Raw genomic sequence first — 27943 nt, 5'->3', positions numbered from 1 at the left:
CTGACCAAGCCCTGCTTGGTCAATCTTGGGAATTTGCCTGATTGTTTTCTGTCTTCGCTTACAAATTATCATTAGGGAAAAAAAAAAAAAAAAAAAGACAAAGGTAGACGTTTACCAAAGGTAGACATTTCAAATTTCTCGAAGGGCGAAATTGCACTAGGAGTCCTGCTGTACCAAGTATTGGGGACCTTTAGAAAAAGGAAAAGCTGGGACCCCTGGGTGGCTCAGTGGTTGAGCATCTGCCTTTGACTCAGGTCGTGGTCCCAGTTTAGGGATCGAGTCCCACGTCGGGCTCCCCGCAGGGCGCCTGCTTCTCCCTCTGCCTGTGTGTCTGCTTCTCTCTCTGTGTCTCTCATGAATAAATAAATAAAATCTTTAAAAAGGAAATGCTGGATGCTGCAGGAAGGCTGGACGCTTCCGCCCTGCAGAGCAGCACATTCATTCCGAAGCAGGCTTGTGGCTCTCTCGCCCTCTAGCGGCCGAATGCCTCAACAGGGATTTCAGTTCCTACTTCAACTCTGCCCTCCCCGGGACTGGGCTGTGGCTTTGACTCTCCCTAGGTGATGTAATTAAGAAAGACACAAGAAGGTGCAGGTGCAGGTAGACGCTGAACCCAGTCTGAGGGGCACTTGGGTTCAGGAAAGAGATGTAGAATGCTCTTCTGTCCTCCTGTGACCTCTTGCTTCCTCATGATGCTCCAGGGCCAGGCTTCCAGTCCCCTCAGGTCCCCCCACCCAAAGGAACTGTCTTTACTTTCATTCATTTCTCCAGCAAATGTTCCTAGAGCCGCCACTATGGGCCAGGCGCTGTGCTGGCTGCTGGGCCTAACACCTCAAACATAACAACGTATTTCATCATGATCTGGAGTCAAACCAAGGACTTTGCCCAGTTCTGGACATTGTACCCAGGCCAAATTGAACACCTCGGTGGGCACCGGAATTTTAGAATTGTAGAAGTGTCTACGCGAATAATAGAGTTTTAATTTTTCTGCCACTTCTCTGCATCCTTACTCATACATACAGTGTCACTTTGATAAATGGTTATTGGACTTCTTGACAACTATTTACAATTTCGCACATAGTGATCAATCAGATTGCATATAATACAAAATTAATGCCATGTGCCCAGAGTCATTCCTAATTATGAAAAAATTAGGGGCTTGGCAAACCCCTAATTTTTAACCTTGACTTCTCTCTGTTTTCCTAGAATGTGCAGGGCTGTACCTAACATCGAATGAATATGCCAACAGTAACCTGTTTGGGCAATGAAGTTATTTTGGGAATAGTTGGGTCTGTTTGTGGTAGAACTGACCAAACTAAAGCCGCATAAAAACCTTGGCAGGGGGCAGCCCAGGTGGCTCAGCGGTTTAGCGCCACCCTCGGCCCAGGGCCTGATCCTGGAGACCCGGGATCGAGTCCCACGTCGGGCTCCCTGCATGGAGCCTGCTTCTTCCTCTGCCTGTGTCTCTGCCTCTCTCTCCCTGTGTGTCTCATGAATAAATAAATAAAATCTTAAAAAAAAAAAAACCTTGGCAGGATGTTGATGTGTTACCTGAGGCTATTTAGCTGCTATGGGGTCACATCTTTTTTTCCTGAACTATGACCATGGACACTGGAGTGTAGTCCCCTTTCCTGCTCCTTTCAGATCCATTCTTCCACCCAGTTCATCTAAAACACAGATGTAACTGTATCATTGCTGTTTCATCCTGCACATGACTCCATGGCACTTATAGGATGAAGTTCAACCATGTTGTGCATCGAGTGCATAGGACTGCCATCTGTCTAGCCATGTCCACCATCACTCCATCATCCTTCTCAACATGACCCTGCTAGCGTCTAGTGGGTGCTCTGAATTGGTTTGTGGACCTATTCAGTGACTGTCCAGACACATTAATCTATTTCTTTCGGTCTTTATCTTCGTTTTATCCTTCGCAAAACCAGAGCCCAGAGAAGACCAAATCCCATTCTACACATTATGAATCTGTATTGACTGTGTTTTAAGAGTCCCAATATCAGTGGGTAATATGCTTATCAGATTCCAAAGGCTCCCTGCCCATCCCTCCCTCATGCCTCAATTGTGTAGCATTCTCTGACTAATTCTCCTTGGTGTTAATTGGATTTTGACCTCCACATAGAGTAGAAATACTTTGGTTACAAAGGTTCATTCATTCATTCATGAAATGTTGTTGATGGGGTGAGAGTGGGGAGTTTCAGGCTTTCTGAGGGAGCAAGATCTTCGCTGGCAGATGCTTCCCACACTAGAAGGCAGTTTCTCCACATTCTAACTTTCCCAGCCAGTTGTGCAAACTTCATGTCACTGGGCATGCCTCATCCAGATCTATTATGTTTAGATGACTGAGGTTACTGTGTTTTGTTTTCGTTTAGAGCACTGCACACATTGAATAAAAGTGCCCAGATAAATTCCCTTTAGAGTCAAGAGGACATGTCACCATGGAGGAGTGAACTGATGAATACTAGAGGGTCTTGCTCATCTGTCCAGCAACAGCACTTTTGACTTATGTCCAACAGCTTTAATCACACGTCTGGATCCCCTAGAGATCGTGACCCACGTTGGGATGGTAGAGGGCGGATGGTCATGTTGTGACCGACATTGATAGAATTGCCTATCACATTATTCTGTTCATTTACTCACCATACTTACGTGACACTTACCATGTGCTGGGCATTGTCTTCCTTTTATCCTCCTGGAAACCCTAAGGAGAAGTTACTCTTCTTATTTCGATTTTGCAGGTGGGAAAACGAAGTATCTTGCCCAAGGCTGTACAACAATTAAGTAGTGAAGCAAAGGTTTGAGCTTGGACTCCAGAGTCTGTGCTCCCTTCACACCAGCATTCTTTGAGAAATATTAGCAGTTCGAGGCTGCTAAACCATGTTCTTCCCTTGACTTTAAAGTGGTAGCCTTGTCTATGCAGCCAGTATTTGGACAAAGGAAGAACACAGAATAAGCATAGGTAACCCTCTTCTCCCTTCCATTAGTGAAGTTGGCAGTGTTGCTGGGGGAGGGAGTGGTCCCCAGGGTGGGTTCGCCTGCCTTACCAATATGGACCTGGCCTGTCCGCAAAGCTATAGAAAAACTGGATAGAATGTTATAATTGACAGGAATGTATGAGTATATTTAGCCTAGAGCCTTCATTTCACAGGGCCCAGAGAGGCTAAATAACTACTCATCCAGGACCACCTAGCTCAAGAGCGAGCATGAGGTTGTTTCTGAATAAATTGAGAACCTGAATGAAATAGCACTTTGTTGGGGTACCTGGGTGGCAGTCGGTTAGGCATCTGCCTTCAGCTCTGGTCATGATCTCAAGGTCCTGGGATCAAGCCCCATGTCAGGTTTCCTGCTTATCAGGGAGTCTGCTTCTCCTTCTCCCTCTGCCTCTCCCCTCACTCCCCTCCGGCTTGTGCTCTCTCTTTCTCTCAAATAAATAAATAAAATGTTTAAAAGATGAAAAAAAGAAAAGAAAAAGGGGTGGCTAAGTGGCTCAGTGTTTGAGCATCGGCCTTTGGCTCTGGTCGTGATCCTAGGGTCCTGGGACTGAATCCTGCATCAGGCTCCCCTGCAGGGAGCCTGCTTCTCCCTGCGCCTATGTCTCTGCCTCTCTCTTTGTCTCTCATGAATAAATAAATAAAATCTTTAAATTTTTTTTTTTGTAAAAAAAGAAAAAAAGAAAGCACTTTGTTAATTCCTAGCTGCCTGCCTCTGTTTTCTTACCTTTTGATTTTTAGCTCCCCAGACCACCTTTGGTGTTGTTTATTTTTTCCTCTGATTGGATACACATAGATCGTCTACATGATTTCTGTGTAAAAATGACTCAGACTTGTGTGTAACGGATAAGCTTGAACTTAGGAAAATATTTAAACCAGGGTGGCAGGTTGCAGGACATCTGCCCTTTTGAGCAAATAGGCAGGGGAAGGTGGGAAGGAGTAATGGAGGGACATTGACCGTGACTCCCAGACAACACACACCGTGAAATACCATGCGTGTGTCACAGTTCCTAACGGCACGGCTGCTCATCTCCACCCCTCCCCTGCCACCATTCAGTACAGCCAACATTATGCCAACAGAATCCCTTTTCTAAAGTACAGATTTGGTCCTGTCATTCCTCATTGCCTAGTGGATACACTTTAAACTTCCCATTTGAAATGCAAGAACCCAGGGCACCTGGGTGACTCCTAAGCATCTGCCTTGGGCTTAGGTTATGATCCCGGCATCCTGGGATACAGCTTCACGTTGGACTCCCTGCTCAGCAAGGAGTCTGCTTCTCCCTCTGCCCCTCCTCTTTCTTATGCTTTCTCTGACTCTCTCTGGCTCTCAAATAAATAAATAAAATTTCTTAAAAAAAAAAATTGAAACGCAAGAACCTTCAGAATTGCTCCTTACCTTTTTTTTTAATCCATCTTCAGTCAGTCCCAATCCCAATCATTAATTTTTTAAATGTCTTTACTTTCTGCCATTACTTGCCACCACCAGTTACTCCCCATACTCCCAACCACACACATCCCACTCATACTCTCCCAGGCATTGGCCATTGCACTTGGGGTTCCTTGGATTGAACCACTCTTTCCCCAGTGACACACTTGGTGAAACTCTATTCATTCTTTGAGACCACACATTACCTTGTTACCTTTTCCCTCAAGCTTTCCTGTTCTTGACCAATGTGGCTGCTCCTCCTTCCATGCTTTTTGTTTATATCTCAGCTAGAGCTCTACTTTTCTTTAATTAAGTGAACATAGACATTATCTTCTTGGTCTACATGATTTCATCATTCCTTCATTGATCCCACCAAGCAAAAACACATTTACTCAGCATCTCAGTGCACACAGGGCTGTCTGTGGTAGGGGCTGGGGTTCCAAAATGATTGAAACTAGTTTTTTTCCTTTGTGACTTAACAATCTCATGAGAGGCTCATGTATTGGCAAATACTATGCAGGGCAATGATAAACATTCACATATCTATGCCTTGTCTTATTCATGCCAGCATCCTTTGCACCCCCTCCATGGCAAATTAGTACTCAATAATTTTTTAAAGATTTTGTTTATTTTAAAGATTTTATTTATTTATTAATGAGAGACACACAGAGAGAGAGGCAGAGACATAGGCAGAGGGAGAAGCAGGCTCCTTGCAGGGAGCCCGAGTGGGACTCAATTCCAGGACCCCGGGATCACGACCTGAGCCAAAGGCAGACACTCGCCCACTGAGCCAGCCAGGTGCCCCTAAAGATTTTATTTTTAAGTAATGTCTGCACTCAAGTGGGGCTCAAACTCACAACTGTGAGATCAAGAGTCACATGCTCCACCAACTGAGCCAGCCAGGCACCCCTGTGCTCAATAATTTTTTTTTCAATAATATTTTTTAAAAAGAGAAAGGGGTGAGTGAATGACAGGATGGCTGGATTGGTTACAAACACTATACTAATACTCTTCAGGCTGCAGCTGTTTTGTAAAGCAATTACAAGAACAAATATTTTACTTATTAAAAATTGTTAAATACTGACTTATATTGTAAGAAAAGTCAGAAAATACATCCTTTTATCAAACCCATAATTTTAACAATATTATCAAGGACAAAAAGCTTAATCTTTTTAAGTGAGTCAATATTGAGTTAATACTAGTATGAAGTGTGACAACTTGATAACAGAAAACAAATTGCTGATGTTTGAGAAATACTGACTTGAACTAGGGAATTGTCAGTTTCCTTTTCCTTCATTTTTTTTCTTTTCTTAATCCAGTCTACATTAATTTACTTCTAGAATTTTTGGAACTTCTTGAAATAAATCATTTTACTGTAAAAACCTGCAGCCAAAGGCAATTATAAACTATTTGGTTTCAATCTTGAAAAGAGTAGAACAAAGAACACTGTGTTTTGAAGATGAACGAAACCATATTTAGTATTTATCTCCAAAGTGACTCTGCAAACTCTCCACTTCAGTGTCCTGCTTTTCACAGGCCATGACCTACACAGATGACAAGGAATAGACCTACCCCATAGGTTGGGCTATTATTTATATGAGGAAGCAGGAAGATTAGGAAATGGTTTTCCCAGACCTCTTGAGCAGCTGAACATGGTCCTTTGACATTTAGGATAAAGCAATAGTTACTCTGGGAAACCAACAGAAATCTGTCCTTGTCCTTCATTTAGCCACTCCATCCCTGCCAACTTCTTTCTCTACTGCCACTACTGCTTGCTGGTTAACACTGTGCTCTCCCCCCCGCCCCAGCCCATTCCTTTCTTTTGCTGCTTCTTGGCTTTGCTTATTAATGTCTGTTTGTGAGGCTCTGCTTTGGCTGCCATATTGCCGCACCTGGGGTGACCACCTGTACCTACGTGGCCTGGAACTTTCCTGGTTTTAGCATAGAAATATATGCATCCTGGTAACACCCTAAGTCCTGGGCAGACCTGGCCCATTGGTCACCCTAATGCCTTTTTCTCTACACCTCATTCAAATTCTGTAAGAAAGAACAGGGGAGATGTGACTGGGTCTCCGAATCCTTCTCTAGCCCAGAGCACCCTGAACTCTTCCATGGAGAGCACTCCAGCTTGGTTCCTACTGATTTGGGGTGGCACAGAGGAGCTCCCCACTGCCTTCCTCAGAAGGCACTTGTGCGTAGGGCACACTTGAGATTTTATCAATTCCTCACTCGTCTACGTTACTACATCAGTTTGCCATTATCAGGGTCTTGGGTTATTTTTTTTTTTTTCTTTTTCGTTTATTTATTTTAGAAAGGGGGGGAGGAACAGAAGGAGAGAGAATCTCAAACAGACTCCCCACTGAGCACAGAGCCTGACCTGAGACGATCCCACGACCCCAAAATCATGACCAGAGCCAAAATCAAGAGTCAGATGCTCAACCAACTGAGCCATCCAGGTGCTCCAGGGTCTTGGGTTCCTATGCACATGGGTTGGGGGTACATGTAGAAGGAAGGAAGGAAGTGCGTGTTGGAGCACAGAAGCAACTAGAAACTACTTACCATTTTCTTCTTTTGCTTTTATGAATTCAATCACTTCACATAAACTAGACTCCTCATAGAGTGTTGTGGAAAACTTGGCCCAACCTCTAATTAAATATTTTATCCCACTAAACCTTGCCCAGTTGAGTGATTGTAAAGTTTGAGAAAGAATGTGTTTCAAAAGCAAAACAGTATAATCTGAGAAAGAACATTTTAAGCCCTAGTAGCACATGAGGAGGAGCACAGAATTCACCTGGCAGGGTAGGGGGGAGAAGCAGAACCGCAGGACAGGGGATAAATGCTACCCAGGTCTTCTTCCTCCTCCCATTTGGCTCCTGAAATGAGGTCCCTCATTATTAAAACTGTTTCTTTCCATCTGCAAGAAACACAAGTTATCCCCTCTCCTTCCATTCTGAGGGCTGGGGTGGGAAAAAATGAAATCACTGTAAAAGTACTTAAGCTCTGAAGCACATGATTGGTTTTCAAGAATTGACTATAAAACCTGAGGGGGGGGGGTGCAGCTTGGTGGAGAAGCTGGAGCGTGGCCCACCCTCTGCACACCCCGAGCCTCTGGAGCACCTGCCCCTGCAGCACTGCTCCCCCCCCCCACACACACTGCCCTTATTCCACTGGCACAGTGTTAGCCTCCCGGGGCTGAGATAGAAGAGCAGCAGCGTTTGCACTGACCCTTCTGTTCTTGGTTGTCTGAGGCTCTCACAAACTCACAAAAACCGTCTGTGGCTATTACTCAGTAAAACTAAGAACTGAATGGGGCACCTGCGTGGCTCAGTGGTTGAGTGTCTGCCGTGATCCCAAGGTCCTGGGATTGAGTCCTGCATCAGGCTCCCCATATGGAGCCTGCTTCTCCCTCTCTCAATGTCTCTGACTCTCTTATGTCTCTCATGAATAAATACAAATCTAAAAAAAAAAAAAAAAAAGAAAAGAAAAAGAAAAAAAAAAAAACCCCAAAACGTAAGAATGAAGAAAACGTGGGAAAAAATATTCAGGTGCATTATTCAAACAAATTCTAGGGACACCTGGCTGGCTCAGTGGTTGAGCATCTACCTTTGGTCCAGGGCATGATCTCAGAGTCCCGCGATCGAGTCCCACATTGGGCTCCCTGCATGGAGCCTGCTTCTCCCTCTGCCAGTGTCTCTGCCTCTTTTTTTCTCTCTCTCTCTGTCTCTCATGAATAAATAAATAAATAACATCTTTAAAAAAAAAAAGAAAGAAAAGAAACAAAGTCTAAGTTGGTGTTTATTTGACAGAGAAGCATATAGACACAATCCAGTCTCACATGTTTCTCCCCTGTCTGGTAGGGAAGACCAGGCGCTCTGAGTTCTAGGGTAGGAGGCAGGGGGGAAGGAGAGCAAAGGTTCAGGGGGAAGAGGTAAGGATAACCCCCCTTCAGGACCCTAGGAGGCATGTCGTGAACCTCTCTTTCTGCTGTACCAAAGTCATCTCTAGGGTGGGGCTCTCAGAGCTTGCACACTCTACCTCTGTGCTATACCCCAAGCCCACCAGACTACGGGACATACCTGTACCCGCCCCCACTCACCTCATAGGCTCTTTCCACTGTCAGACCATGTTCAGGCTTCTCCTCTTCATCTCTGATGGCTGGTCCCAGCCTCATCTGTCCCATGTCCTGGGATGTCCTTGGCATTATAGAACTGGCACATAGGCAAGCACGTGCATCACACATAGTGTACGCTGCATCTCAATGAGCAGAGAAGGCACTAATGCCTAATGCCACGTGGCCTGTACAGCAAAGATCCTGACTTTGCTGACCCCAGATAAAACCAACCCTGACTTTATTGTCTATGTCAATATAGCAAAAGGAATGAGAATAATTGAGGGGTCCCTAGGGAAGTTGTGAGAAAAGAATACAAAAGCTCTTGAGTATTAAACAAACTCAACAGAGTGATGGCTGACGGCGGAGGCTGACAGGTGCTAACCCTGCAGGCCTCTGTTTGCTCATCTGCGAGATGGGTGAGGGCAGTAGAAGCTAACATCTGATGGCAATTTTCTGGCTCTGTGATTGGTTCCCTGAAGTAAGTGCTCCCCCAACAGTTCGGAGCAGCTTTGCAGAGCATGTGGATTAGCTCAAGGGCAGAAGTAGGCCAGGGAAATGCCTTCCCAGGGAGGCCTCACCAAATGCTAATGAAAGGGTTCACAATAGCACCATTGGGTAAAGCAAGTAACAAGCGGAGTGCTCAGTGCTCATAACTGTGGGAGTGCTCACATTCTCCTGGGTTCCTCTCTAGCCTGGAGGGACTCTATATAGACTTAGATCATGGTTTAGCCAGCTCTGGGATAAAAGAGGTGAGAGCATACAAGTTGCAATTTTTGCTTAAAAGTTGCCACCTGGAATCCAGACCTGGTCTGCAGTGACCACCCAAATTAGAGCTGAGCGCTGGCTTCTCCCTGATGAGCTGCACACATGGCAGCTCCGGCTACACTCTTTGGCACACGTGGGTCTTTGCTTTCCAGCGTCTTCCAACTTAAAAGAGATAAATGAAACCCCGATAAAAATGAACATCAGTGGATTCTCTTGAAGAAAAAAAAAAAAAAGCAAATACGCTTAAAGCATTAACACATTGGGTCTAAGTGTAATTCATATTTCTAATTGCCTGAAGAATTTTATGGGGAAGGGGAAGCAAGTTATATGACATGGAAATAGACTTGAGTAGTGGGGGAGGCTATTGGCCAACTCCCTTCTCCTAGGCTGGCCAGATCTCCTCGGAGCCGTTGGGATTTTCAGGACTCAAGTGAGATCAGGAAGATTGGTTACCCTGTAGAGGGAATGCTGGAGATATAAATGGTGATATGGTCACATCTGTGAGATCGTTGCCCTAAAGACAGGAAAATTCTGTTTTGATGGATGAATCATACCAAATATATCATATGGTAGACTTGTATTCTCCGATGTGAAATTGGTGGTGGGGCTTGTAAAACAGCTCCGATGAGGTTCACACTTTTAATTAATGCTTAAATGTCTCGCGAGCTCCACATAGGGAAACTCGAACAGCATTATTTATGCTCATTCTGCATTTCGAAACCTGAGGAGCACATGGGGCTTATCTTGGCCTACCCACAGGTGACCATCTGTGCTGGTTTGCCAGGGACAGTCGTGGTTTCTGCATCTTGTCCTGTTGCGATCATGAATAGTGTCGCCTTTCCTTGTCACAAGTGCTCTGGTTTATATTTAAGTATAAGGTCACCCTCGCCAGCTGACACGCTGCTGGCAAGAGTGGAATTAGAGAGCCTACATTTCATTCACCAGATCGTCCACTTAAGCAAATGTTTTCCCAATTGTCAAAAGTCTTTTACTTCTGAACTCCAGGGTGAGGCACAGCAGCGTCCCCTTGGGAGAGGCGATGTGCAGCACGTCAAGGCATGGGGGCTCTGGATGAAACATTCCTGCTCCATCTTTCACCTGATCTTGTTTCGTCTTACTTTCAGTTACCAGTGCCTTTGAAAAATGTCATTTTATGGCTTACGCGAGCATTAATTATTTCTTTCGTGTCCTGATGTTGAACCGCTGTAGGCTCTCTTGTTCTTAATAGGGTTTATAATAAAAAAAAAAAAGAATTTGAAAACATATCAATGCAGTTTCACGAATGCTGTATTTTAGCAATTCCTCTCTTGAAGAACTTACACGAAGAGTTGACATGCTTTTCGCTGCTCTATAATTAAAGAGGACCGCTAAGAAGTCACATGTAATAGTTTCTGACCCTTGTGAATAATGCCCATCGTGGCAGCTAAGTTGTGCTATCAAAATCAGTAGCGGCCCAGTTCTGCAACAGGTTAGCTCCGCCTGCGAAACCACCATTTGCCCCCTTATCTCCATCACTTGTCTTTCCTTTGAAATGACACTTGTGTGTGTGTGTGTGTGTGTGTGTGTGTGTGTGTGTGTGTTGGCTCATTCTGAGGCATGAATTGCCAACATATGGAGCCATTAACGAAGAAATAGTCTTGCACCTTCGCTGGTTAACAGAAATGGAGTTGAAAATTTAGCCCCCTGGTATCATTATTGTAGCTCTCTGTATGACTGCAGGAAAATCACATTTCAAGTTCCTCCCGCTTTCCTTCTGCCTTTCACAGCAAATTTCAAAGTAAGGCAGTAGGCAGATTGGTTTGTAATAGCAATTTTTAAACCTAGAAATTAAATTAAACCTAAAAGCACGGTGTGCTTCTAGTTCAAATAGGGTTTCTCCCAGAAAGAACATTTGCACAGTAACAGCAATGACAATAATAGTATTTTCTCATGAAGATCTGAGTTACAGAGCTTACGGAGATTGCAGAAAACAGTCAGCGTTTTCTAGAGACCCCTCTCAGAAAAGCTGACAAGCAGCTGAAAGGTCCTGGCAAGGTCTGTGCGCTTTAGAGGGAAATGTATAGAATAGCCAGTGCAGAGGCATTAATACAGTGCTTTCTCGAATTGTTTTCAGTTCTCTTTCTCAAGGAGAAGGAACAAAGGGTCAGTAACTAGTCCGGGAGAAGCTTCCCCGATAGAACGGTGAGAAAGTTTCACCATTCAACAGAACATGATTTACTGTAAATATATGTCTAGATTTCATGGTCCTTTAATGATTTATGTTAATTATCTTCAGTGGTAATGCCTTTTTCTTTTGTGCATTCCACACAGAGTTTTCTTGGAGGACTATCTACACAGCCCCGCAGTCGGCCTTGCCTGTGGGGGAGGGGAGGGTCCCAGCAGCTGGGACACGTGGTGGACAGAGGGGCTTCCTTGGGCTGCCTGGGAGCTAACCAGAGTTTAGAACTGGTGGGAGAGTTGCCCCTATTTGGCCCATTCGGGGATCCACTGGCCCAGAAAGGGCTGCTCTCATACTTTCCAAACAGCCCCAGGAAAGTAAAATCTACGTGAAAAAAAAATTAAAAAAAAAAAAAAAAAGCAAAATCTACATTTTTTTTTCCTTCCTGGATTGAAAGGCTTCCTAGCAGGCAGGGTGCTGTTGGTTGTTACGGACTGCTATTATTACAAGTGTGCTATTGTCTCCTTCTTTCTGGGGGTTTTGCCACCATACTGTGTCAAGTGGCAGGTAGGAGCTGCTAGGAATAGGCTCTTCTCGCACCAGAGCCCAAGGACCGCTGGTCTAGACCAGCTCTCTGGCTGTGGTGTGTCTCTGCCCTCTCCTCTCCCCACCCCAGTCATTTCTGGCAGTAATAATGTAAAGACGAAGACACAACAGCTACACACAAGGATCAGAATGATCTGGACCTGGGGGCCCGAACACGGATCCCTCCTTCCTGAACATTTTGTATCTGAGAAAATTGTAAGGTTAAAAACAAGATTCATCTGGCGTTTGCCCGCAGGGAAGCAGTACAGAAACTGTGTAAGATTAGTTCCTCCTTAAAGCAAGATTATCAGGTAATTCTGTTGCAAAGTCACAGAGACCTTGAGCTCTGTCAACTCAACTGCCTGTATTCATGCTGCCAGGCGCGGCTTTAACTTTCTAGAAGATTCATCACCTCCTGTTAGGAGTTTCAGGGTCTTTTCTCCCCTTCCTGGCTTAAGTTTGGCTCCTTCTCTGGGATGGCCATTTACCTTCTGGTCTATATCCTTTGTCCATTAGGGGTTTCCTACATATTTTTGCCCTGAAAGGCCAAAATATGTCCCCCATACTGCCAAAACACACAGGTGACTCAAGGTCAGAATCTGGAGGATGGGCCAACCATTGTTCTGCATGGATTCTTGATCTAAATTAATCTAAACCTTGCCCCAGTGGGGTGTTCAACTGGGTCAAGGTATGGTCAGCAGGCTAACCATTGTTCTTTTTTTCCCTATGAAAGATGGGGCCGCTGCAGATGAAAATATCACACTCTTCCTACTAGTGATTGTGTTACTTTTTAGATGGCTGGAATGGCAGAGCTAACGTTGCTTAGATTATTTTCCCATCTTTTTTGTGTGTATGTGTGTGGACATTGTGTCTCCTATTTTCACTTTCTGGGAAATTTGCCAGTTTTTCAAGGACTGGGTAAAGAACAAAATAAATATTTGTAGATGGTTTAAAAGGAGAATGAGTATGTTGGATGCCACTCTGCCCATCCGAAGAAAAGCAATCTTACTGCCTTTCAGATATTTTAAAGTAATTAACTCGAGAACTTCAGAAGGTTGATTGGACTAGTTTACTTTTCAGATTTGTGACCGTGTGTGTGTGTGTGTGTGTGTGTGTGTGTGTGTGTATGTTGGGGAGAGGGGAAGTGTCAAAGCCTAGGCGAAGGAGTACAAACTCTTTTTAAAGTTCATTTTAAGTGATTGAAATTGTGTGAAAAGTAAACAACCTCTTTGTATGTGTTAATCAGGTTCTAAACAGTTATCGCCAGAAAGTGTTTACTTAACAACATTCGGCACATAGGATTTCTTTCTTTTTCTTTCTCTCTCTTTTTCTTTTCTTTTCTTTCCTTTTCTTTTTTTCTTCTTTTCTCTTCTTTCTTTCTGGATTTCACTGAAATTTGGGATGTTCAGCAGTTGGCTGCTTAGTAATACGTAAATCAGCCTGTTTGGGGAGGTTCACTCTGTCTGTGTCTGAGATTAAAGAAACCAGAGAAGTGGCTTCCAGCGCCTGCCGGTGACCCTGTGTGAAATGTGTCCCTTCCCTGGCTGCGGAATCGGGGCAGTCTGCAGCGGTGCAAACAGGCAGGTCTGGGTCCTGGGTGGGGAAGCCCATCACCTGTTGGGGCCTCGGGCGCGCGCGGCGCAGGGCGGGCCCGGGGGCAGGGGCAGGGCCCGGGGTCGGGGACAGGGGCAGGGGCAGGGGCAGGGGCGGCTCCGAGCACAGCACCCTCCACCCCCCCCACCCCCCCGCTTCCTCCGGGACAGTCTGGCGCGCGGACGGACGGACGCGGGGACGCAGGCACGGAGGGACGGGGGCGGCCCGACGCTGGAATGCAGTTTTCTCGGGCTTGGGAGACTTTGCACCGGAGCGGAGAGTAGTTTGGGGTGGGGTTTCGCACGGTCCCCTCCTCCCCACCCCACCCCCGGGCCCCCTTCCAGGCGCTTTCTGGGAGCTCTCAGAACTGCGCTCTCTGAAGTTTAAAGAGCAGCGAGGAGCTTGTGCCGCAGGCGGGGACAATGGAAGAAAGCGAAAGCCAGAAATGTGAGCCGTGCGTCCCGCGCTCAGCAGACGGCAGACAGAAGCAGGGTAAGTCCCCGGCTCGCCCGGAGATGGAGTCAGGGCCCCGCGTGCTCCGCGCCGCCCGCCGCCCTCGAGGGCCCCGACCTGGCGCCGTCCTGGGGCGCAGCGCTGTCGGGGCCCAGGGCAGACCTGGGACCCCTGGGTCCGGCTGCATCTCTGGCAGGCCCTTCTCCAGCGGCAGGAGCGGTGGCGGGGGGTGCCACATTGGGGGCACAGGGAGCAGTCGGTATGTGCTCAGTCTCCAGGCGGTGACAAAACACACCGCCCGGGGCGGCTTTCGGTCCGCGCAGCTCCGGCCGCGGGGGAAAGAGGAGCCGCGTCTGGGAAAAGCCGCCCCGGGGACCGCGGCGTTTCCATTCATTGGTTGGGGGCGGGAGGGAGTCCCGTTAGGCAGATGCCTGCTCCCTGCAAGTTTTGCGGAATTTTCGAGTTACGTTACAGACTGCGGGGACGTTTTCTTTTCCAGATCAGAACTGCAGGGCGCCGCTGGTAACCTCCGGATGATAGATGGGGCTGTGTGAATCTCTCAATGCTCTGATTCAAAAGTCGGGAGTTGTAAGACCATCTTGGTAAATTTTCCGCAGGCAGTTTTCCTTTCATTGTGTTTGTGATCGGCTTGTCTTTTCCGTAGGGAATTTCCAGCAGCTTATGTTGTTCCAAAGAAATTGCACAGCGGGGCTGGGTGGCCAAAGGACTTCTCTGCTCTCCGCTCTCTGACGTCTGTGATGCCTGAGCCTATCATACCGGGTCCTATAGGCAGCCTGTTGGTAAACCCGCACAATCCGAAACCGTCCCCGCCCACGCCACCCCGGGTTCAGGCGGCGGCCAGAGAGCCAGAGGAGCGCTTGCGGGGCGGCTGTGCTCCGAGTGGGAGTAGGGATTGATTATGCACAGGGGAAAAGGTGTGTGTTTTAAAAAGGCCAAAGGGAAGTAACAAATGACTCATCTACACTGAAAATGCAAAACTAAGCTACGCAGAAGAAAATGGAATTGCGAGAGATAGAACACCCCTGCACCCCACCCCCACCCCCCACCCCTTACTCCCTCCCCGGTGAAACTCAGGAGACCTTAAGCTTAGTAAACCCTGAGGAATCCCCCGGTTTTACAGTCACCAGTCTAGGTATCTGTGTTTGTGCTTCTAAAACAGAGCACGCTCCTCCCTGAGGGCGCCTGGTCGGAGGGGTCCAGTGGAAGATAAGGTTTCCCTTCCATCCCCCACCCCCACCCCCAATTCGATAAGAGGGGAGCCTACAGCAGGGATTCAGTCTTTGGGCCTCTGCTGAAATAAATGACACAGAATCTGGAGGGGCAATTAGAACGGGACCAATTTAAGAAATGGCTTTCAAAAAAGATGCTGCAGAGGCTGGAGAGATGGTCGGGGCTGAGGGAGTGTGATCACTTTATTCATTTACTCATTCATTCAGTGAATATTGAACATCTGTTATGTAGTAGTTACTGTTTTAGCTGCTGGGGATCCAGCAGTGAACAAAGTCGTTGGAAAATACTTGCCTTCATTGAACTTATGTTCTAAGAGCCCAGTCTGGAGGGGAGAGGGTAGTAGAGAGAGGCAATGGACAGGTAAGCAAAAATATATAGCATGTTAGATGGCAGTGTTGCCAGATTTAGCGAATAAAAATTACAGGATGCCCAGTTAAATTTGAATTTCAGATAAACAAGGAATAGTTTTTTTTTTTTTTTTTTTTTTTGCATAAGTATAGCCCATGCAATATTTGGGACATACTTCTGCTGAAATTATTCATTATTTATTTGAAGTTCAATTTTAACTGGGCATTTCCTATGTTATCTAGCAACTCTATTAAGTGGAAATAAGACTACAGGGAAACATAAGCCAGGAAAAGGGAACAGGGAGTACACAGGGTTGCAAGTGAAACTGTAGTAGACAAGGTTATCAGGGAGATCCTTACTCGTGTATATTTGAATAAACCTCTGACAGAGGCAAGGGAGGGAATAGGCAAGAACATGTTCATAGAGCAGCAAGGCCGGGAGAAAAGAGGTTAAGAGGTAATGCCAGGCCGGGTCACACAGGGCTGTGAGACTATGGTAGAGATTTGAGCTTTTATTTCAGAGGAGGTAGGGAGCTGCTGGCAGGCCCGACTTGTCACATAAAAGGGAAATACCGGGTGCTATCCTGAGAATAACCCCAGTAGGGGTAGGGGAAAGGCGGGAGGCCATTTTGGAGGCTTCTGCAGTAAACCAGGCAGTAGCTTGGACCAGCAGGTAGTAGAACAGGTGGTGATAAGAAGACAGGTAGGTTCTAGATGTATATCGAAAGTGAAGACAAGGAACGCCTGGGTGGCTCAGCCATTGAGCATCTGTCTTTGGCTGGGGGCCTGATCCTGGAGTCCTGGGATCGAGTCCTGCATCGGGCTCCCAGTGAGGAGCCTGTTTCTCCCTCTGCCTGTGTCTCTGCTTCTCTCTGTGTCTTTCAGGAATAAATAAATAAAATCTTAAAAAAGAGAAGGCAGGAAGGCCAAAAGAATTTCCTTAGAGATTCAAAGTGGGATATGAGAGAAAAGGAGTCAAAGATGGTTTCAGAAACATTGGTCTGCCTTGATGGAGGAATGGAGCTGCCATTTATGTAAATGCGAAAGCATTGGAGTACAGTAGAGGAGAGGGTGTTTATGGTTTGGAAGTGGAAGGGGAGAACAGGAAGGCCTCTGGATAGGTTACGACCTAGATGTTTATCTCGCACCTAAATGGAGATGCTGATTGCTGCGTGGATATTCTCCCCTGGAATTGAGGAGAAAGGTCTAGGGTCTGTGGCAGGTCTGCTAGGATTGAGTCTGTGTGTACAGGACCCAGAGGTGCTCTCTGGAGCACTTGAGCATTTAGACGTCTGGGAGAAGAGGAGGGGTGGTCAGAGAGATCCTAGGGGTGAGAAGTATTCAGGTTAGATGTGTAGGGTCCTGTTGAGTTCTGGGTGAAGCGAGCCTGAAAAGGAGAATGGCTTCTGTTCCAGTTCTTCGGCCAGCACGAGGACCATCCAGAGAGGCCAGGCTTCTGCTCACATCACCCGTAACACCCCGTGCCTGTTCCTAGCCTGGCACCCCTCGTGGTGTTCGTTTATGTATACTTCACTCAATTACAGCGTGGTATTCCAGGGCAGACGAGGCCTTCCTCATCTGTACATTCCCTGCACCTCACAGAGCACCAGGCATGTAGAAAGCACTCAATAAATATTTCTTGAACAAAAGGCTAATTATACCACCCCAGGGCTTGGAGTTTACCAATCTATTATAGATAAGGATTCCCCCAGGGTGATCATGAAACTTACTGTCCAGACCAAGGCTCTTTGGGAGAGAAAAGGAGCCCTATAAATAATTTTACTGGGACAGCAGTTGTAACACACAACTGTTTTTGGCAAATTGGGGCATATGGCGGCCTCAAGAATAGCTCTAATCAATGAGGCTTCCATGGCTGAATGGGCAGCCTACTTAAGTCAACAGCAGCATGAATGCATACTGCGGGTGAGCTGCACCGTGCAGAGGAGGCACTCAGTAGTTACTGGCTGAATTGCATCTAAGAATCTGACACTCCCTTTGAAGGCCATGGGCTCCCCAGAGTGATCCTGGGGCATTCCTTGGGATGCGTGGGCTCACAGCAGCCCCAAGATGCCTGCTTTTTCTCAGGCCCCTAAGCTCTTGAAACCCCTGGGCCGGCAAAGCGTTATCAGCCCTCCTGCTTGCCGCCCCCCTCCCCCCCAACCCCTGAATCCCCAGTGTTTCAAGATAGTATTTATCTGCTTTGGTGGTAATCATTTTGCAATAAACAGATGTATCAAACCCACATACAGTACACCTTGAGCTTGCAAAAATAGCGTTGGGAGCCCCTGCAGAGCACAAGCTTGGGGAGTCCCAGATACTCAAGTCTTTGCCCAGAACTCTAAAATTGCCCCATCAGTCTTTGCCCCTTACCCGTTTTATCCTTCAGAGTACTCGTTACACATTTGTTTATTGTCTGCCTCCCTGATTATAATGTGGATCCCCCGTGAGGCAAAGGAATTATGTCTATCTTGATCACAACTTCAGTGCATTTCCTAACTCCTTTCCGGGTATGGAGGAGGCACTCAATAAATATTTTTTGAGAAGGAATAAATGAATCATCTGACCATGAGAGATGAGATGATGAGACTTTTCTGGAGAGTGGATAGGCTGTTCCTCTTATGTCTAAAACCTATACCAGAAACCTTCTTTATCACTTACTTAATTTTTAAAGCTTTTAAGGTGAATATATATAATGGTCTAATTTCAGCTGTAATTTCTTTTTTTTTTTTTTTAAAGATGTTATTTATTCATGAAAGACTAAGGGGTAGAGAGACAGAGACATAGGCAGAGGGAGAAGCAGGCTCCATGTAGAGAGCCCGATATGGGACTCGATCACGGGACTCCAAGATCACGCCCTGAGCCAAAGGCAGACGCTTAACCGCTGAGCTACCCAGGTGTCCCTCAGCTATAATTTCTGTGCCAATTGGTGTATGATGTATGGTGTATGTATATCCTAATATCTGTAGGATATTAATGCAAGAACTGGCCAACCAAGGAACCCTGCAGGTCCCCCAAAAGAATATGTGGTATGTATTAGGTAGGCTAATTGTAACAACCCTGAAATCTCTGTGGTTTAGCTCAATGTTAATTTTTTTGAACACAGTGGAATGTGGACATTCCTGGCCAGGTGGATCTCCTGAGGGCCCATCTTTAGGCTGATGGGGATCCCATTCCCCAGGGCCTTGACGGCTTCCACTGGAGCTTTTGCATTCACCCAGCTAAAGAAGAAAGAGAAGGAGCACAGAAGATTATTCAGGAAGCCTGGGGGCCAGGACTAGAGGTGCCTGACATCACTTCTACCCACACTGCATTGGCCAGAGGAATTAGTACAAGGCCCCAGCTTGATGAAGGATACTGGAGTAACAGTCTTTCCCTGTGGGCAGCAGGAGGACATTATGGTTTGGAGACATAGATGGACAAAATACTGTCACTGCCACAGTAGGTCCGCGTAGGTAGTACAGCCAGACAGTGACTCCTCACAATGTCTCCATGACAAGAGGGGATCTTGGCCTAATTTTAAAAGCCATACCTTAGAGATAACCACCAAAGAGCCACTATAAAGAAGTGAGGAGGTGGCTTCTCTGATCTTCACTGGGGAATAAAAATCTCAGGGAAGTGCTGTTGCTGGCTCTCAGGGTAGAAGGCAGGTGTGGGATGTCTGAACCATGCAAGGTCTCCTATCCCTCCTGTAAGTCCACCCACCTGCCTGGGGCAGCCTGACCAGGGCCGGAGGCCACCTCGCAGCTCCTGTGGTCTCCTGCCTGCGGGAGAACTTGCTGCATCTCAGCCAGGAAGCCCTTTGAAACTCAGAAGATTCTCTCTCCAGGCACTTGGGCCCCGCATTCCTCCCGGCTTCTGCTCACAGGAATGCTCGATGGGCTGCTCTGTGCCCGAAGCTCCTGTTCTGCTGCAAGTGAGCTGCAAGGAGGAGTGGCCCTGGGTGCGGCAGGAAGGGGAAGCTGGAAGCCTTGTCTTCATGCTACAGCTTCATTATTTGTTTGACACGGATTCCCAGAATAGCAAGCGGCCCACCACACCCATCGTTACATGTTAGCACCCAAGTGCATTCCAGGCAAGAAATAGAACTGTATTTCTGTGTTGATGGCTTTGTGGATAATGAGGACTTGGCGGGACCCGGCTCTCTGACTCCATGGCTGTGGAATTGTGGAATTGTGACTAAATGCCCTTGGCCTGGTCCCCTTCTTGGTTGTTTCTGTCTCTGCTTAGTCGTTCCGCCCCCCCCCCCCAAAGATCGTGTTCTCCCCAGATGACTGAAATGGTGGACTTGTCCCTTCTGCTTCCAGCGTGGGGGTCGGCAGCTCCCGAGGACCGCACCTGACCGCACCTGACCGAGGAGGAGAGGGCTCAGGGGCCGGGGATGCCTGTTCAAGTGGCTTTTCATGGAACTTGGGGTTGGGTGTGGGTGCCTGAAAGGGTGGAGCAGATGCCTGGTGGTGCGATGGGAAGCAGATGGGGCCCAGAGCTGAGGGAGGCATAAGCTCCGCCGGGATGGGCTATCTGCGGGGGTGCTGTGCATCTGGCTGGCGGTGCATTAGCCATTGGGGCCCTTTGCTGCTTTCTTCCAAATCGCATTAAACCTTGTTAGGTGGGGATCCCTGGGTGGCTCAGCGGTTTGGAGCCTGCCTTTGGCCTGGGGCCTGATCCTGGAGTCCCGGGATCGAGTCCCACGTTGGGCTCCCTGCATGGAGCCTGCTTCTCTCTCTGCCTGTGTCTCTGCCTCTCTCTCTCTCTCTATCTGTCTATCTCTTGTGAATAAATAAGTAAAATCTTTTTTTTTTTTTAAAAAAAACTTGTTAGGCAACTGGAGACATTTTATTTTTTTTAATTTTTATTTATTTATGATAGTCACACACAGAGAGAGAGAGAGAGGCAGAGACACAGGCAGAGGGAGAAGCAGGCTCCATGCACCGGGAGCCCGATGTGGGATTCGATCCCGGGTCTCCAGGATCGTGCCCTGGGCCAAAGGCAGGCGCCAAACCACTGCGCCACCCAGGGATCTCAACTGGAGACATTTTAAAGATTTATTTATTTATTTATTTATTTATTTATTTATTTATTTATTTATTTATTTATGATAGACAGAGAGAGAGAGAGAGAGGCAGAGACACAGGCAGAGGGAGAAGCAGGCTCCATGCACCGGGAGCCCGACATGGGATTCGATCCCGGGTCTCCAGGATCGTGCCCTGGGCCAAAGGCAGGCGCGAAACCGCTGAGCCACCCAGGGATCCCCAACTGGAGACATTTTAGAAGAATCCATGAAAGAGAGTGAGAAAAGGGAAAGTACCATAAAGTTGACCTGACCTTCTAGCGCAAAGGGTTAGGAACAAACGGGTTTAGAGAGTCAGCGAGTCGGAGCTGCTCCAAGGTGACTGGTGGCAGAAGATTGACTCTGAACCCCGCCACTCCCCCTCCTGTTCCTTTCCCAATTTATCTGAAGGAAGGAAGCGGAAAAGTCTTTTTCTGTCTCCAAGGGGCTACTGTTCTGGCTGTCTTGACCTAATCTGGGGATCCTTGAAGGAAACCAAATAGTTCTTGTGAGTCCATGTGTCAGACCAAGGCAGAATGGAACTTTCTGGCCCTGCTAGTAGCAGAGGTGCCTGAAGGTTTAGTTAGCCACATGGGTGTCTGTGTGTTTGCCGGTGTGAAGAAGTCTCCCTTCCCCGGGATTCAATCTTGCTAATGAATCTAGCTGTCCCGGATAATTTTAAAAATATGTTAATGATGTCAAAAGTAATCTTAGAAATCTGTACAAAAGTCAACAGTGTTATATCAAGTATACAACAGGTTTTTGGCTAATAGAAAACTCATGTGCACACATACACGCTCCAAAAGCAAAAGCTAAACCAGATTGCACACTATTTACCAACCTGACATATGGCATTTTCTGCCTCTAGCTTTATTCAGTGGGTCCTGTCTTCTATTTCTTTTTTTTCCAAGAAGACACCACAAAAAAGGGAGCCATTGTGTGAGTCCATGTAATGAGAAGGGAACCAAAATAAATGATAGTTAATCCTTCAATATCTTTAAATCAATAGTTTCATCTTCTTCCTCTTCTAAATTCACTGCTGAAACTAATGAAAAGTAGGGGAATTAACCAATTTGGCTATTTTTTCCTCCCTTTCCTCATCGGTGTCTGATGGAGATGCTATAATTAGCAACTTAATGAGAAGTGAAGGGTAAACAAGAAGAATTATTCCCAGAACACTCTTCTAGGGATGGAAAACCAGAGTAGGAAAACCAGCCTGAGTTTAAAATGTTTTCTATGCCTAACCAAAGAGTGTTGTACCTAGAGTTCTGTACAAAGACGTTTCTAGACAAAGAAGCGGGAAATGCATTGGTAGCATTGCCTTTAGATGAGCTAGTTTATGCATAAACTGGACACTCCGGATATCACTGGTGTAAAGTTTTGTTTCTTTATCTAGACTCCCATCTAGAACTTGCAAATACTGGATCTCTTTTTCTACATGTAAATTTTTGAGATAAGTAGTGAGCAAATGAGCTCTTATTGGAAACTACTTAAAAAAAAAGTTACAGGGATGCCTGGGTGGGTGGTTGAGCGTCTGCCTTCAGCTCAGGTCGTGATCCCGGGGTTCTGGGATCAAGTCCCACATTAGACTTCCTGCATGGAGCCTGCTTCTCCCTCTGCCTGTCTCTGCCTCTCTCTGTCTCTCATGAATAAATAAATAAAATCTTTAAAAAATAAAAATAAAAAATTGGGTAGGTTTTAAAGGACTTAGAGCTAGCAGACTGCATATCTCATACTAGTCCAACCATCTCCGGTTTATTAATGAAGATGGTGAGGCTGAGATAGATCACATTATATAGTCTAAGTCTAGAGTAAAAAGCAGAACTCCCGAGACCCTGCTCTGCTTTTCCCTGGGAATTCAGGGAACAGGGACACGTTATTCCACCTGCATCCGTGTAGTATGTAAGAACTGCTCCTTATGAAGAGAATCTGAAGGCTTCTGAACATTCATAACCTTCTCTCTCTATTCTCATTCTTTAATAATATTTGCCTGTTTTTCAGGTAACTAGAGAATGCAAACCTGACACCCTATCTGCCAACCATTGAAAATGAATACAGATTCTCTATTCATGTCCTGTAGGTGAAGCACTGTCATTGCCTGACTTACTTGCTCCCTTCTAGATAGAAATCAGTTTGTTCCTAAAGGCCAGGTCAGAGGCAGGGTCAAGGCCAAGGGTCTAGGTCAAGGCTGTCAGAATGATATCAAAGCTCTTCCCTTTTCACTGTGTGTTTTGTTTTATGTATGTATGTATGTATGTATGTATGTATTTATTTTTAAGATTTTATTTATTTATTCATGAGAGAGAGAGAGAGAGAGAGGCAGAGACAAAGGCAGAGGGAGATGCAGGCTCCATCCAGGGAGACCGACATGGGACTTGATCCCGGGACTCTAGGATCAGGCCCTAGGCTGAAGGCCAGGCGCTAAACCGCTGAGCCACCCGGGCTGCCCTTCACTGTGTGTTTTACAGACCCCTTCAGGTGAAATGTGTCCAGGCCTTTACATCCTCTCCATTTCTACCTGATAATAATATTAACCTAATAATATTTTATTGTTTTATAAATTTATTTTTTATTGGTGTTCAATTAGCCAACATATAGAATAACACCCAGTTCTTATCCCATCAAGTGCCCCCCTCAGTGCCCATCACCCAGTCACCCCAACCCCCAGCCCACCTCCCCTTCTACCCCCCCTAGTTCGTTTCCCAGAGTTAGGAGTCTCTCATGTTCTGTCTCCCTTTCTGATATTTACCACTTATTTTTTTCCTTTCCCCTTTATTCCCTTTCACTATTTTTATATTCCCCAAATGAATGAGACCATATAATGTTTGTCCTTCTCCGATTGACTTACTTTCACTTAGCATAATACCCTCCAGTTCCATCCACATCAAAGCAAATGGTGGGTATTTGTCGTTTCTAATGGCTGAGGAATATTCCATTGTGTACATAGACCACATCTTCTTTATCCATTCATCTTTCGATGGACACCGAGGCTCCTTCCACAGTTTGGCTATTGTGGACATTGCTGCTAGGAACACTGGGTGCAGGTGTCCCAGTGTTTCATTGCATCTGTAGCTTTGGGGTAAATCCCCAGCAGTGCAATTGCTGGGTCGTAGGGCAGATCTATGTTAAACTCTTTGAGGAACCTCCACACAGTTTTCCAGAGTGGCTGCACCAGTTCACATTCCCACCAACAGTGCAGGAGGGTTCCCCTTTCTCCACATTCTCTCCAACTTTTGTGGTTTCCTGCCTTGTTAATTTCCCCCATTCTCACTGGTGTGAGGTGGTATCTCATTGTGGTTCTGATTGGTATTTCCCTGATGGCAAGTGACGCGGAGCATTCTCTCATGTGCTTGTTGGCCATGTCTATGTCTTCCTCTGTGAGATTTCTGTTCATGTCTTTTGCCCATTTCATGATTGGATTGTTTGTTTCTTTGCTGTTGAGTTTAAGAAGTTCTTTATAGATCTTGGAAACTAGCCCTTTATCTGATAGGTCATTTGCAAATATCTTCTCCCATTCTGTAGGTTGTCTTTTAGTTTTGTCTTTAGTCTTTTGCTGTGCAAAATCTTTTCTTTAGTCTTTTGCTGTGCAAAAGCTTCTTCTTGCAAGATGCATCCATGAAGACAAGAGAAACAAAAGCAAAAATGAACAATTGGGACTTCATCAAGATAAGAACCTAATAATATTTTAATGCTTTCTTAGTTTATGCTAATGGGGGGACTGGAATTTTTAGGTGGTTTACAAATCAGTGATTATAATAGCTACTTTTGGTCTTGGGGATGAAATAAATGTCTCAGAAACCACCTTCAGATTATAGAAATATAAAAGTCCTGTTACCAGCATGACATTGTAATTAAAAATAAAGAAATAATCAGAATCACTGGAGTTAACTTTTCTGTAATTACAGAGGAAGGTAAGGGGTAACCCAGTTGCCTGCAAACTAGTGTGCCCAAGTGTTCTCATTTTGAATAACCTCAGAGAAAGAGTCAGAAATAGCCCACCTTTTTCTGCAACTTATTTTAGTGTGATTTTTTTCCTATTTCCTTTGATTGTTGATTTTTCCCCCTTCTTTCCCCCCAGAAAATACATCTGCTAGGTGACACTTATACATTAAAAGCTGCCACAAACCCTCTTGGTATTCAGTAAATGAGCTATGTAGTGAAATATTCATTGTGAACCATATTTTGTTTTTCTTTTGTCTTTCAGAACAAGGAAAAAGCAATCTACATGTAACGTCATTAGAAGATGCAGAATGTCGCAGAACCAAGGAACGCCTTTCTAATGGAAACAGTCGTGTTTCAGTTTCCAGATCTTCCCGCAACATCCCAAGGAGACACACTCTAGGTGGACCCCGAAGTTCCAAAGAAATCCTGGGAATGCAAACATCTGAGATGGACAGGAAGAGAGAAGCTTTCCTGGAACATCTGAAACAGAAATACCCCCACCATGCCACTGCAATCATGGGCCACCAGGAGAGGCTGAGAGACCAGGTAGGAACATGTTGCCACTTTGCTGCACAGAGCTCATTCTGAAATGAACATGAGGGCAAGCAAAGTGACCAATAGTTCAAAGGGGAAAAAATAGTTGAGTGGCTTTTGCCCACCTTTGAGTTGTTCCAGATCTCTTTGGGGCCTTGGGAGGAGGAGGCAGCCTGCAGTAAAAGGTTTGACCTGAAGGCTCAGTTCTCTTTATCAGCATGCCAGAGAGGAGAGACCCAGAGAGTATGGAGTTCCCCCAAAAGGAGTGTCCAGATGTTCAACCAAAAATATATCTAAAGTGCAGGCAGTGAAGCGTATTACTTTACTGAATAAACCCTGGGATCAATTGCTGTGCACCCAGATAACACTTGAATGCTTAGCACAGTGAATGAATGAATGAATGAATGAATACATACATACATACATACATACATACATTTTTCAGGGTAAAATGGAACAGAGAGGGACAGACAGACTTATGGTCAACCCCTTTTCCTTGGGAAGCTGACAGGGTTCTGTTTCTTCTCTCTTTTTTTTTCCTTTTAATCACAGATGTTTACCTTTTGCATTCTTGGCTTTCTGCTGTCATCAGCTACCTGTTTTCTCAGGTTATCTTGACAGCTACACAGATTATCACCCAACTGCGGCTTGGGATGTTTTTGTTTCTTGGCTGTGTGCAACGACTTTTTTAGCAGATAACACAGTTTTGGAGTTGCAGGAAAGGGACGACCTCCTCTGTAGCCCTCACAGACACGTTATCAAATTGACCTTTAAGGATAGAGAACATGGTAAAGGAAGCAGAGCCCACTATGCGATATATGTGGTTGGGGAAGAGGACAGACTGTTAAGGATTTTGACACTCCAGGGAGAGAGGCACATTCAGTATTTTCAGTCTTGCCAGTTAACTGGTTGCAAAAGTGATGTCTAGCTAACTCAGCTTTTGATATCCATGGAAATGGAATTTGGCATTAACCTGAAAACTTTGAACCTATACTTCATCCTCAATCTCATTGCTTACATTTAAATTCAACCTTCACTTCCCTTAAATCTTTACTAGAGTGCCTAAAAGTATCAAATGAGCTTTATGGACTGTATGTTTGCTTCTTGTTCACCTTGCCAAAAGGTGGCAGACCCAGAAAAGGAGAGAAGAACCAGGAATCCTGGTTGATGTCCAGCAGATAAATTCTTTAGTAATTAAGAAAAGGAAGGCTGTTTTCATTTCAAGCATATATAGAAAAGACACCCTATTTTATTTTTTTATTTGTTTATTTATTTATTTATTGTTTTCTTCTACAGTTTTATTGAAATATAATTGACACACATAAAAATATCCCTATTTGTTAGTTGCTAGTAGGATCAATATCCATATAAGTAATGTGTCATGTTTTTGTGAGGTGCCATTCTTTATCCAAAGAAGTTCAGGCTGAGGAAACTCAAACTCAGAATAGCTATAATTACACAGTTTCCTAAGGAAAAGTTGGAATTTGAATCTGGCTAAATCTGAACCCAGAATCCTTGGTTATTCCACTATTATGTAAGTTGATCATTGCCTGTAGAACAGATAGTATAATGAAAACAAAATTCCTTCTAACCTGCTAGTTTTTGACTCATCTAATAATTAAATTGATATAAGACAGATTAACAGGAGAAAAACAAACAAAAGTTTAATGATATGTATACCTACTATGTATACATGGGAGAGACCCAGGAAAACTGAGTAACTCCCCAAAATGGCCAAAGCCATGACCTTAAATATCATGTTCAGCAAAAGACCAAAGTAGATGTTGGGGATGGGAGTTAGTTATGGGAGGTTACCCTGCAAAGTAAAATAAACAAGGATAAAGTTGTTATGACTTAAAATAATTAAGATAGTGGGCCTGGCTCAAAAAAAGAGCTACTACCAGAAATTACTTTTTTTCTCTGAAAGACCTATCTGTACAGCAGGGCAAACATCTATCTAATTACTGACTATCTCTTCTTATTGTCCTATTAATTACCCTCCTCCCCTTTGAAATCCCAGACCTCAACCGCATTCTTTAGCTCAGGATGGCATATAAGTCTCAACCGACCCAACATGTCCTTGAGTCTCATATTTACATGGGGCTCTCATATGTACATAGTTAACTTTGTTTTTCTTCTGTTAATATGCCTTATGTCAGTTTACCAGCCGAAAAACGTGGAAGGTAAAGGAAAATATTTTTCTCTCCAACAGTCTACATGGGGCATAAGGGACATGGTGGGGATATGTGTGTGTGTACGCATATGTGTGTGTGTTGTGTGTGTGTGTGTGTGTGTGTATGACTATGGGGAAAGGGCTGAGGGCAAAGGAGGTTAGGAAATGCATAGTGTGTTGAATGAGGAGGGAAAACATTTTTTTAAAGTGAGAAATGTATTCATTTTGCTGAGAAATTGAGAAATTAGTATTTCAAAATGGTATTTTCCATGTTAAAAATATCTGTTATTATCATTACTGTTATTGTTTCTGATCTCATAATTGTTGTTACTGTTTTGATGATGGTGGCTTTGGCTAAAACTCTCACATGGGGAGCCTAAATATAACCTGAAGGGTGCATGGTATCAGATGACTGGGAATAATGACTACGGCTTAGTGGCTTCAATCTCTGATCTCTTATCACATACATCTCCGCCACAGGTGTCCTCTGCCATGGCTGGTCAGCTGTCCCTTTACTGGGTACTCAGGATGAATTCTTGTGTATTCCAAGCTGGAA

General features: G+C 45.3%; 1 protein-coding gene across 14 annotated transcripts in view; it reads left to right on the top strand.

Annotated features, from left to right (window-relative positions):
- KIAA1217 (sickle tail protein homolog) overlaps nucleotides 1-27943 on the top strand; it is a 733798-nt gene that overhangs the window by 423824 nt on the left and 282031 nt on the right. For 13 of the 14 annotated variants that reach the window (XM_038529783.1, XM_038529782.1, XM_038529777.1 and 10 more), the window contains one exon: nucleotides 24943-25226. In XM_038529783.1, the coding sequence (XP_038385711.1) occupies nucleotides 25113-25226 (114 nt within the window). In that variant the 5' untranslated portion in view covers nucleotides 24943-25112. Of the gene's footprint in view, nucleotides 1-13843; nucleotides 14133-24942; nucleotides 25227-27943 lie in introns of those variants that run through there. The other variant, XM_038529780.1, reaches the window with a different exon arrangement.

This window comes from Canis lupus, chromosome 2 (genome assembly GCF_011100685.1).
Source record: "Canis lupus familiaris isolate Mischka breed German Shepherd chromosome 2, alternate assembly UU_Cfam_GSD_1.0, whole genome shotgun sequence".
In the NCBI taxonomy this organism is placed as follows: Eukaryota; Metazoa; Chordata; class Mammalia; order Carnivora; family Canidae; genus Canis; species Canis lupus.
This window is presented reverse-complemented; position numbering and strand designations above follow the sequence as displayed.